This window comes from Leptosomus discolor, chromosome 1 (assembly GCF_034619465.1).
Source record: "Leptosomus discolor isolate bLepDis1 chromosome 1, bLepDis1.hap2, whole genome shotgun sequence".
Lineage (NCBI taxonomy): Eukaryota > Metazoa > Chordata > Aves > Leptosomiformes > Leptosomidae > Leptosomus > Leptosomus discolor.
This window is the reverse complement of record NC_141391.1, coordinates 212,343,432-212,355,939: the sequence shown is the minus strand read 5'-3', so window position 1 is coordinate 212,355,939 and position 12,508 is coordinate 212,343,432. Positions and strand designations below refer to the sequence as shown.

At 42.4% G+C, this 12,508-nt stretch overlaps 1 protein-coding gene across 1 annotated transcript in view; it reads right to left on the bottom strand.

Moving 5' to 3' along the window:
* USP6NL (USP6 N-terminal like) overlaps nt 1-12,508 on the bottom strand; it is a 109,589-nt gene that overhangs the window by 65,946 nt on the left and 31,135 nt on the right. The window contains exons 2-3 of the mRNA XM_086474781.1: nt 9,589-9,662; nt 7,050-7,132 (exon numbers count right to left, since the gene is read on the bottom strand). Coding sequence (XP_086330907.1) covers nt 7,050-7,132; nt 9,589-9,662 — 157 coding nt within the window. The remainder of the gene's footprint in view (nt 1-7,049; nt 7,133-9,588; nt 9,663-12,508) is intronic.

The window sequence follows — 12,508 nt, the reverse complement described above, 5'->3', positions numbered from 1 at the left end:
TAAGAATACTGTGAAAAAACCCAAAACAATAGCTTCATTTGGAGACATTTAATGCAGTGTCTCTCTTCTTGACTGAGCTCTCCCTTTCTTTGCTTCCCTTGCTCCTCTTTGCAGCATGCTGCAGAAATGCAGTACAGAGCTAATAATGCAATACATTTTTTTAAAGAGCAAAGTTTGATGGAGAAGAGCAGGTAGGCCTCTATCTTAGGAAAATTAAGAATAACGAACTCTCCTATTTGAAAAGCGCCTCTGGCAACGCAGTAATCTCCAGCATTAGCAAACTATTCTAGAAGCATGTTCACTGCTTTAATAGACTCAAGGGACAAAGAAGAGTGAGTCAGATTCTCAGCTGCTGTAAATTAGTACAATTCCATCAAAATCAGCGCAGAGCTACTGTCAGAGTACTACAAGAATCTAACCCAACTTTTTAAGAGAGCTTCATGAAAATGGCGGGGGGGACACGACACACACCTTACATATGTACTTTCCACCATTAGTAGAATTTTATTGTACACCTTTTCCTTCATAGGGAAAAAAACCCACCCAAACAAACAACAAAACCAACCTTGCAGAATAAACCTCCGATCTGCCCAACCTCACCACACTGATCCCTGGCTATTTATCAACATGAGAGCATCCGTCACAACGCACACACATCCCCAGTTTCTATTTATTGAACAGGCGGTAAAAGAAAAACACGTTTAAGCTGAATCACCCACGTCAGACCACAAAACCTGACAATATTGGCTACTGCTATAAGATAATAATTATTAACAGAAGTTAACACAGACCTTGATAATAACAAGACCTGAAAACAATCCATATTGTGCAGGTTGGAGAAACAAAAGTCTTTAACATAATTGCTGCATTTTTTTAACGATGTCATGGCAGCTTGTGATTTTCACAGCTCGTTATCAGAAGTTAACAGGACAGTTCAGTTCATGGCATTCACCAAGGAATGATTGAAACAAAATGTTCTTGAAAGTTGCAGTAAATAAATAGTAGTTTCTTGTTATTTCTACTTTGTATCTATTAAGACATGAACAATTACAACACTTTCCACACTATATTAGCCACAATCTGTGTTTCCCAATGTGGAGCAGTAAAATTTGACCTTGAGCTGTACCTTCGCCCAATTCCAAAAAAAAAAATGTTATTTTCTTCTTACTTAGAAAAGCAGAACTGTGGTCTTAAGTTTTCTTGTAAAAGAAAACTGAACGTCTCCCTCACAGCTGGGTGAGGTACAGAGACAGATAAATAAAAGAATCAAACCAGAATATACAAATATTACCAAAACAGTAATAAACCAACTAAAGAGTTCAAGGAGAGGGAAGGGGGAAACCCCAGACCCCAAGGCATTACTGGAATGCCTGCTATGAGCTTCAAGACACTCAGAAATTCCTATTTCGTTTTTTTTTTCCCTGAAGTTATTCCCTTATCAATGACTCCTGCTAGAAAAACTGCAAATAGAAGTATCTACAAGGTAAAGTTCTACGAAAGAACAGTCCACAGTGAAAAAATTAAGAACATTTACTTTAAAATTCAGCCAGGCTCCAAGATAAGACAGAGAGAAACTGCTTTGTTTGTGGGGTGCAGAGTGTTTGGAGTTTGGTTTTCTGGGGTAAGCGTTTTATTTTTCTTTTCTATTTGGTTTTTTCTTTTTCAATTGCAACATTCTGGTGCGTGTGTGTGTGTATTCTGAGCATAAAATGAGAACTTTTGATTAAATCTGGGGAAAAAAAAAAAAAATAAGGTATCTTGACACAATGTTGACCAGAAAGACACAACATATCCAAGAAGAGAAGAAAAATTTAAAAAAGGAAGAAAAAAACCCCCACCAAATAATAAAACTTTAATTTTTATTAATATCAAACACATTCCATCTTTTTGATTTCCAGGAAAAGCTGAAACTATCTGTAAAGTGATCTGAGGCATTTCTCTCGTTCCTAAAATACTTGATGGAAAAAGTCATATATTCCAGACTAAGGCTTATCTGAGCACCACGGTGGTCCCCTGAGATGGTCTGCTAGACTTCAAACAACTACAGGTACAAAATAAACTATCCAGCAGATACAGTTTCAAGCACGCATTTTCTAGAAATTAATATTCAGTCTCATCAAAACACTGGTAGACTGTATATATGAACACTGGTGCTGGATTTCCTGGAGGAGAAAAGTGTTCTGTTTAACACTTAATGGCAATTTTCACACCAGCCCTACTGGTCAGCATTCCTGCACAATGATGTGAAATCATGAGTTTAGCGGGATTTTTACTGGAAAAGAAATTGTACTGAATAAAGACCATGCCTGAAGATTTCTGGATAGGGATGTTGCTGCTTTTTTTTTTTTTTAAGCATATTTTTAGGATTAGAGGTAACCACAGTGCACGTGTAAGAAATACACTGGTCTGTTCTCTCAAGACTCTTGTCTTCTCCTAGACAAACATTGTTTAAGTGAAGAGTAAAGTTAATAGGCACTACTCCACGTATACCAGGTGACACTGAGGACGACCAACAGTACTCGATAGAAACAAGTCTATATTAATTAAAATGAACAATGCTAACGGAATTAATACCCTATGAAACTGTACTGAGATGAACGAACGCTACTTCACCTTTCCTGTATTGCTTTGCAAATTAAGATTAACAGAACAGCGTTGGAAATACTGCACTGGAAAGCATGAACAGCTATCAGCTGCGTCTAGGTGGCACATGTGCAGCATGATCTCAGCTATGAGAGGGCGCGTCAGCATCTGAAGCTCTCTCTGAACCGATCTGTGTCCTCAGAGCCATTTGAGACCTCTGGACTCTGAAACAGCCTTTTTTCCCTTGGAAAACAGTGCACTGAAAGCCTCTCTCTCCAAATACACCCTTAACCTCACGGAAGGAAGCAAACACACAGTCGTGTTGGGCAACAGACAGTCTAGTAACCGCAGTCCTGTTTATAGTGTTCTGGTACCAACATGTCCAGAAAACACTGGCTCCCTTGGCCACCACCTCAGTTACCTTCTTCGTGCCCGTGAGTTTCTGGTGCTTGACTCCCAGGGTGGCAGTTATCACTGCATGTACTGGGCAGAACTGGCAGGGTTTCAGTTGCCAGGGGCTGCAGGAGAGACTTGTGTGGGAGGGGGCCATGACCTGCCCTGCGCTGCTCCAGCCAGCTCCGAAACTGCTATACCCAAGCCATCGTGTGCCAAAACTGCGGTCAGTTCAGCCAGTTGGAAGAACCCACAAGGCCTCTGTTAAAAAACGTGTTTTCAAAAGCATGGCAGCTGCTAGAGGCAGCAGAAATGGAGGAGATGCAGGGAGAAGCAGAAGAGACACATGGAAGGAGATGTTGTTGGGGACATGGCTGGAGATGCGCTCTCAGAAGGAGGCACGCCGTGCCAGGGTGTGGGGGGGCGACATCTCCGAGAGGACTGCTGCCCACAGGAGACTCACGCTGGGGAAGCAGAAAATGAGTAAGACAAGGAGCAGTAGACAAAAAACAAGTAAGAAACCAGGAGCAGGAGAAAGAAGCCATGACATGCAGCACCTCAACCCCTTGCACTGCCTGTTGTCTCACCAAAGGAACAGGGGCGAGCTAAGGGTAACCCATGGCAAAAAACAACGGAAGTTTGTCTTGGAGGCGGAGGGGAGAGAGGTGTTTCCCTTAGGTGCCTGTTAAAGTTTTATGTTTTCAAGTGTCCCCAGTATCCAACAGCAATCAGAATGTTGTGTTGTTTGGCAATAAATTAAATTATGCAAAAAATTCCCCAAGTTGAGACTGGTTTGCCTGCAACACCATATGGCTTAAATAAACCATGGCGACCACCACCTCCTTACAGCCTCACAACAACAGTAATTGGTAAGGCCAAATTTTCTACATTTTAGTCAATAACAAGATTTTTAACTCTTTCTAGTTCATGCATGCCTCTCATACACAGTTTATGAGCTACCCTACTGAAAATATACTCGTTACGATTTAGTCAGTACCTCTGACAAAACTCCTCATAGGTGCATTTTCTTTTGTACGATCTGCTGTTAAACATCTCAAGTGACAGACCCCTTCGGCTCCCAAAGGGTTATTTCGCAGCTTACCATGTTTACTGGAAACTTTATTCTCATATCCAACTCCCCTCCTAAACTTGACTTTTTTAATTTCAAACAAGTCTCATTATTATAACGCTTTGGTACTTCTCACTGAATTTACTTTCTTGTTCCCTAAATTCATTAACTCAGCTTTTTTGTTTTTAATTTTAAATAGCTATTTTAATAACCTGTCCACACCAATTTCCTTTTAATATCCAAAGTCAACTAGAATTCCATATTCATTTGCAGAATTGCAAAATAAAAAAGTACTACAGAGAACAAATTAAATTGTGTTCTTAAGGCACCAGTCATTAAAAATTTAAGACAGTGCTAAGTAAAGCTGGTCCTAACTATTGTAAACCACAAATACTACAGCAACAATTAGAATCGACCAAAGCTTACAGTTATTTCAATTGTGGGACTTAAATGAAGGTTAGCCTTAAGAGGAGATATTTCACCTGAAGGGAAGTGTTTTATCTATTTCCAATCACTATCAATTTCTACACTATTACATAAAAAGGCACCTTCCACCTGCTACTCAGTATGCTCTCAGAAGAAAATCTAAACAGTTCACCCAGTTCTACTGGTATGGCAGGAAGACAATAGAAGTGCAAGTGTCTTCAGGTTCCCCAAGTTTACTAATTCCCAGTTTGACACAGGGATAAGGACACTGGGACACCAGAAGAATCACAGACCTAGACCAAAACTACTCTCTAGAAGCCTCTAGACTTCGCTTTCTCCCATCTTCTCCTTGTTGGCAAGTTACACAGGCAGCTTGAGCGCTTCAGCCCATCAAACTTATCTTTTCTGCCCTAACAGCAATCAACCGAACTTTGAATGCAGCTTCGTAGAGCCAAGGAAAGCTGTAGACGGGACACAGCCAAGGAGGAAGAGAAGTTTATAAACTACCCATAGTAATCAAGGCCTACAGTAGTTGAGAAAACAAGCCCTAATTTTCCGTCAGGTTCCCCAGGTCCAGCAGCCTTCTAACACAAAAGACATTTTTCAGCTACTTCCTATTTTAAGATGTCAATGTAAACAAGATTACAAAACATTGCAGATCTCAACTACAGTACAGCAGGTTTGATACTGCCCCCAGATTTTCAGTTTTCAATGTGCATCAGCCTGTTTGTTAATGTACACTGCAAATGCCGCTGTAAGGTCTCCCCGGAGCCTTCTCTTCTCCAGGCTGAACACCAGCAACTCTCTCAGCCTGTCCTCACAGGGGAGCTGCTCCAGCCCCTTGAGCATCTTTGTGGCCTCTTCTGGAACCACTCAAGCAGGTCCATGTTTTTCTTGTGCTGGAGGTCCCAGAGCTGGACACAGCACTACAGGTGGGGTCTCACCAGAGCAGAGGGGCAGAATCCCCTCCCTCAACCTGCTGGCCACACTTCTTGTGATGCAGCCCAGGGTGCGACTGGCTTTCTGGGCTGCGGGCGCACATTGCTGGCTCATATTCAACTTTTCATCCACCAGCACCCCCAAGTTCTTCACCCCAGGGCTGCTCTCAATCCACTCATCCCCAGCCTGTGTTTGGGCTTGGGATTGCCCCGACCCAGGTGCAGGACCCTGCACTTGGCCTTGTTGAAACTCATCAGGTTTGCATGGGCCCACCTCTCCAGCCTGTCCAGGTCCCTCTGGATAGCTTCCCTTTCCTCCAGCTTGTCAGCCACACCACACAACTTGGTGCAATCTACAGTGCAATAAAATTGTCTTTTCAGGGAAAGACAGTTTATATGCTTATCCTAACTGTATTTCTCCTACTAGGATTGTATTTCTCAGGAAAATAAAGATACCATTTGCAATGAATTTGCTGTAAAGACTCATAAAGAGCCTTGATGGCACTCTCAGGTGAAATCTGCCTTAAGAGACATCAGTTAGCATATAAGCAACAAATATCACACCATCAGTGAAGAGGCAGAGTATCTACGTACATCATTAATTTGTGCAGTCTTCATGTATTATAAATCTTTCCAGATTTCATCCCTGGAAGTTGACTATGTGAATTCTGCACTGGTGACTAAAGACATTATGAGGGAGGAAGCACGCTCTAATGACTAAGGTCCATCTACCCTGCCGCATCACAAAAATGACTGCAGTGGGATGTAAGGGTGCCCACAGTAGCTTTAAATTACAGCTAGAGCAGCACAGAAACTGGCACCTGTTGACCTGCCAAGCAGCACCTCTGGAACTGCATCTCAAATACACTACGGCATTGAAGCCATGAAATGCAAGGCTCCTGAAAACTGACTGCAGCAGCCACTGTAGCAGACACCAGCAACGTTTTTCCATGCCTAACATAGAAAAAAGGCAAATATCACAATACAAGTAACAGGAAAAGTTCAGGAGTTCATAAGGATACCAAAAATCAAGAATCCACTCGCAAATCTGAAGGCACGCGACTCAATTCCCATTGAAGTCAGCGGTGAACTTAGCAGTGGCTTCAATTGCTTTTGCACAAGAAACAACTCTGACATCCATTCTCCATTGTGAATACCTACAACTGCAGCTACAATACCAGACATGTTGTTGCAGCTGTAGTTTACCAACACAAAGACCCCTCTGTGTAAAACAGAACTGGTTGGAGGTCATACACCAAATTAACTCACCCTGATGAAGCAAAGGCAGCCTACAGGTGAAGATGACTTTTAACTGACAGCTTATAAAAACAATGACATCATAAAACAGAAAAAAGAGGGAAGAAAAAAAATCCCCCCAAGAACAAAACACAGACCCCTAATAGTATAAAAGTACATAGTTATTACTAAGTTTTCCACTCATCGCTGATGCAGAAAAAAAACAGATATAAATGGAATTGAAAATCACAGTGAAAGAGTACTCAAAATTTGCACAGCAAACAGTTTCCGGAACACCGATTAAAAGGCATAATATTCTCACCAAATAGGTGATATAATAAAAAGCATAAATAGTAACAGTAGCAACCTCTTAAACTTATTTTCTTTTCAAGTTTGCTACTTACTGTAGAAACCCAAATCTATCTGTGACTTTGTAAAGACGATAGTCAGCATCTTCCCATGGTTCAATCTGCGCACCCTCCCGTCCCTAAAGGGAAGGCAAAGAAAAAAAAAGCCAAAATAAGTGTTATGACACAACGAGCAAACACACAGAAGACAGGATTCAAGCACTCAAGGCATAAACTGCGGGACACACTGGTAGCAGGGTAGAGGCAGGGGAGAAGAACGCTAGTCCTAAATCGACCAACCAAGAAGAAGGAGAGTAGCACACCTCTCCCAGCCCCTAAAACCAGTATTTTCATCACAGGAAATCTCTTTTGGTCTCTGCTATACACAGAACAAATTTCAACCACTGTTTTCAACCACAGACTTGTAACAATCTCACAGCTGTGGTTAACTTCCACACTAGCCCATCAGGGTTCCCACAGAGTGCCTTCTACTCATTTTATTTCCATAGTCCATCTTTTCTGAACCATCACTTGACAATAGCACATACTGCAGACAGTCCTGAGCCAACGTCCATGCTGACCTCCAGCAGCTGTCACACAGAATGCAGCACTGAGTTTTCCCTCAACGAAGTATTCATTCATGTTCCTCTCTTCTACTCCAATTGCAAATTTTCATAAGACTTGCAGAAATTTAAGTATATTTCAGCTATATATTCTTCTGGTATGGGCTACGCACAGGTTACTGGGTATGAAGAGCCGCCACCGCTCAGAACACAAAGTGTATTGGGTTTTTGTGGCAAGGTTTTGGTAGTGGGGGGGCTACAGGGTTGACTTCTGTCAAAAGCTGCTAGAAGCTTCCCGTATGTCCAATACAGACAACGCCAGCTGGCTCCAAGGCAGATTGGCTGCTGGCCAAGGCCAAGTCCATCAGCGACAGCGGTAGCACCTCTGGGATAACATAGTCAAGAAAGGGGGAAAAAACCAAACTGTGCAACAGCAACTATAGCCAAAGAGAGGAGTGAGAATATGTGAGAGAAACAGCTCTGCAGATGCCAAGGTCAGTGAAGGAGAGGGAGGAGGTGCTCCAGGCACCAGAGCAGAGATTCCCCTGCGGCCTGTGGTGAAGACCACGGTGAGGCAGGCTGTCCTCCTGCAGCCCATGGAGGTTAACAGTGCAGCAGATATCCACCTGCAGCCCGTGGAGGACCCCATGCTGGAGCAGGTGGAAGCCTGAAGGAGGCTGTGACTCCATGGGAAGCCCATGCTGGAGCAGGCTCCTGGCAGGCCCTGTGGACCTGTGGACAGACGAGCCCACGCTGGAGCAGGTTTGCTGGCAGGACTTGTGACCCTGTGGAAAGGACCCACGTTGGAGCAGTTCATGAAGAACTGCAGCCCGTGGGAAGGACTCATGTTGGAGAAGTTCATGAAGGACTGTCTCCTGCGGGAGGGACTCCACGCTGGAGCAGGGCAAGAGCGTGAGGAGTCCTCCCCTGGAGGAGGAAGGAGCAGCAGAGGTAACGTATGATGAACTGACTGCAAGCCCCATTCCCCATCCCCCTGCACTGCTTGGTGGGAGAAGGTAGAGAAAATTTGGAGTGAAGTCGAGCCTGCAAAGAAGGGAGGGGTGGGGGGGAAAGTGTTTTAAGATTTGGTTTTATTTCTCATTGTCTTACTCTGATTTTGATTAGCTAATTTATTACCAATTTCCCTAAATCAGGTCTGTTTTGCCCATGATGGCAATTGGTGACTGATCTCTCTCTGTCTTTATCTCAACCCACAAGCCTTTTGCTATATTTTCTCTGCCCTGTCCAGTTGAGGAGGGGGAACAATAGAGCAGCTTTGGTGGGTACCTAGCATCCAGCCAGGGTCAACATACCACATAGATGCATGTATTTTTCCTTACAAAAAAAGGATTTTTTTTCCACAGCCGCTCCCTTAAGTGCATGCTGTGCAAACCACCACTAAGTCTAGCATGTAAAATGTTTCATGAACTCTACAAACACGTCCATTGCTCAGTACTCCAGTGACCATAAGTGTTACAAGAACACAGTGCAGGGATTCCGGGAATACTCTGTGCCAGGCTTTTTACTTGACAAGTGGTTCGGGAAAAAAAAAAAAAAAACCCACACAAACAAAAACCACAATATAACTAGGGTATTTCTTCAATTCCTCATAGCAATCTGACAAACAATGCCGTTCACTTACCTTTCAAGCTCTCTGTAATGATTTAAATGTTTCTATTACCATAACCAAAAATTAAGTAAATAAGTAAAATAGAGTCCTTCTGATCTCGTAGATATACTGAGCATCCTCAAACACCCCAGTTTCATTACTTCTAATACATTACACTACCTGAAAATAGTTGCAAAGCAACTTACTGTGCATCTGAAAAATGAGTTGAGTCATTATCCAGAAAATCCCCCATGGGGGGAGAATTTAATTCACCCAGAGGCCACTGTATCATGAAACCATCAGATCAGTACTACATAGAGTATGTTAAACAAAAGCTATATGGGAATATGATTCATTTTTTAAACAGACATATTACTAAGATTAATTAGAAAATGTCTTTAAAATTATTATCAAGTTCACTTACTCTGTCATACTTGGCAACTATCTCCGCTCGTTCTTGGGCAAGTTTGATAGCAGCATCCTGCTCCGCATCTGCACCTGTGGAGAATTAAAAAAATGCTGTTCAGATTCTCTCCCCTGTGAGCAAAGAATTGCAGCTAAATACTTGGAAAATAAACTTCAGCTTCAGAGAGACTACTCAGATGGAGAAATGCCAAAATAACTGTATCAAAGCAAAATACGACCTTGGTGCATGTCCTGAATACTGTTCAGAGTAAAATACAATTATTGGATGGTATCCTAATTGCTGAGATTAGAGTGTTCATGATTTATTTAATATCTGCTTTGGTGGAAAAAGTTAAAGAAAAAAAATAATACCCCACAAGCCACTAACTGAAAGACCGAAGAAAGTAGTAAAAGCTACTAGTTGCCAATTCCACAAACATTCACACAAAGACAGGCGAAACACACGCTGCTGCTTTAAAACAAAAGTCTGAACTACTTACAGGATTTGTAGAGGGGGATTAGAATATTGATGAACACTGAAGCAATACTGCATGACTTCATCTAAGAAATTGCCTAAGACACATTTCTCAGAAAACAGAGAAGGATGTCATTGCAGTATCAGAACTGCAACTTGGGCAACCCAGGGCTGGAATAAGCATGAGGATATGACAACAGGAAGGTTGACAGGCATGAAAAAAACAGATGCGTGGGTAAGCACTGGACATCAGCACACTGCAGATGGAGTTGAAGTTTAGGTGAATCTGGTTTGATCAAGAAGGCTCCGGGGAGACCTTCTAGTGGCCTTCCAGTACCTGAAGGGGACCTACAAGAAAGCTGGGGAGGGACTTTTTACAAGGGCCTGCAGTGATACGATATCGGGTAACGGTTGGAAGCTGGGAGAGGACAGGTTTAGACTAGATACAAGGAAGAAGTTCTTCACCCTGAGGGTGGTGAGACACTGGAACAGGTTGTCTAAGGAAGCTGTGGCTGCCCCCTCCCTGGCAGTGCTCAAGGCCAGGCTGGATGGGGCTTGGAGCAACCTGGTCTAGTGGAGGGCGTCCCTGCCATGGCAGGGGGGTTGGAACTAGATGATCTTTGAGGTCCCTTCCAACCCAAACCACTCTGTGATTCTATGAAGAGAAGGTGAAGCAGACTGTGTGTGTAACTGAATTAGGTCCCTTGGCATTGTTCCCTTAGCAGAAACCATCTCTAGAACATGGACAGGAATGCAAAGATGGCACCAAGAAAGGAAAAGTAAGAAAGATGCTGCTTTGAATATTCAAGAACATAATGCACTTCAATATCCCAAATGCGATTATAATTTCAAATCAATGAAGCAAATCAGTTTTAATCAATGATAAGTTCGTGAAAGACTGAAGAGTTGCTTTCTTCTGATTATTAAAAAGCAATGAACTCTAGATAAAGCGAAGTTTTCAAGCACACAGTTATAAAAATAACTCCAGATGTGTTTTTTCTTCACTATTTAGTTCATGGCAACATAATGAACTTCAGGAATTGTACATATAAACCATCTGGGCCAAGAAATAGAAAAAAACACATCAAATATTACAGTTTTCTACTGTATCACATTATTAATGCATTTATTTGTTCAAATCCAGTATTTCTTTAATAAAATTTACCTACATTAGTTCTCAGACATTTAGACAAGAAGTTGTGCCAAGGTGGCCTTCTAAGCCACCTGTTAAGAGATTTAGCATGGTCTCTGCATGTTTTCACTTGAAGTTTCTTTAGGGGAACACAGAGAGAACCTTAGTGTGCACCATCACAGATACAAGCACCAGCATTCAGGCAAAAGCGATGCTTGTCCCAGACTTCCCCTAACAGAAAGCCTGACTGCTTCTTTAAAGCTTTCACTTATGATCTCCAAAAGCTACACTTTGTTATCTTCATTCTGGCTCCCTTCTGCTTGTCACCATCATTTGCCAACCATACTCCTCCCCTTCATTAGTGAGGACATCGAGCTCTGTCCCTTTTGCCAGTGTGCACCACAACCAACACACATGTATTTACACAATTATTTGAGGGAGAAAAAAAAAATAATTAGGAATGACACCTGCTATGTTTGGAAACTATCCACCTCTGTGCCATAACACTGGTAATCTCCTCCCTGTGAGGCGAGAAGGCTCATTTCATAATGCTGAGCCTTTGGTGTTGTCCAAGCAGCGTGCCGTTCTTCTGCTCCTTCAGGTGCTGGATCCACCTTTACTCCTAAGCTTAAGGAGCACTGCAAGGCACAGAGCAGTTTGGTTTCAAGTTTGTCTTTTCCTGACTCAGTTTTATAGCAATTTCAGGACTCGTGACCCCAGCTACCTATGCGACCACTGACCGAGACACAACTCTGGCCGACCGCTGCGCCCTTCCAGAATCCCTCCGCAGCACTGTTACCACACAAGGGCACAGACTGAACTCTACTCCGAGTGCATTCAAGCACTATATATTCCCCAACACAATTATAACAATCAGGTTTTTATCCTTTACTAGTTGACGTACTATGCCTACTAAACTGACAACATCCACTAAAGCTACCAAATCTACACTGACATAAAGTAGTAGATGAAGCCTAGTATTACTTTCAAAGTGAGAAGCTAAAGGAACCATAATCAAAATTAAATTGCATTTTCTTTTGTAAGACACAGAGATCTGTGCTTACAACAGGTCTTTATAGAAGACCTATTATGCTTTTTTAAAAAGTAAACTTCATGCTTGCTTAGAAAGCTGACATTCCTTGACAGAATTCAAGTACTGAGCAATCCTAATCTTCACTTCCCCAATAGACAGATGTGGGCAAAAATTTTACTTGCTCAATGTACAACTGTTGCTGGTCAAGAAGTGAGTGGGGATCCTAGTCACTATTTTCCCAGTAAAAGAGAGATTAGATTTGAATTGAGAAACAGTGTGGCTGAATAATAAGTAGTCAA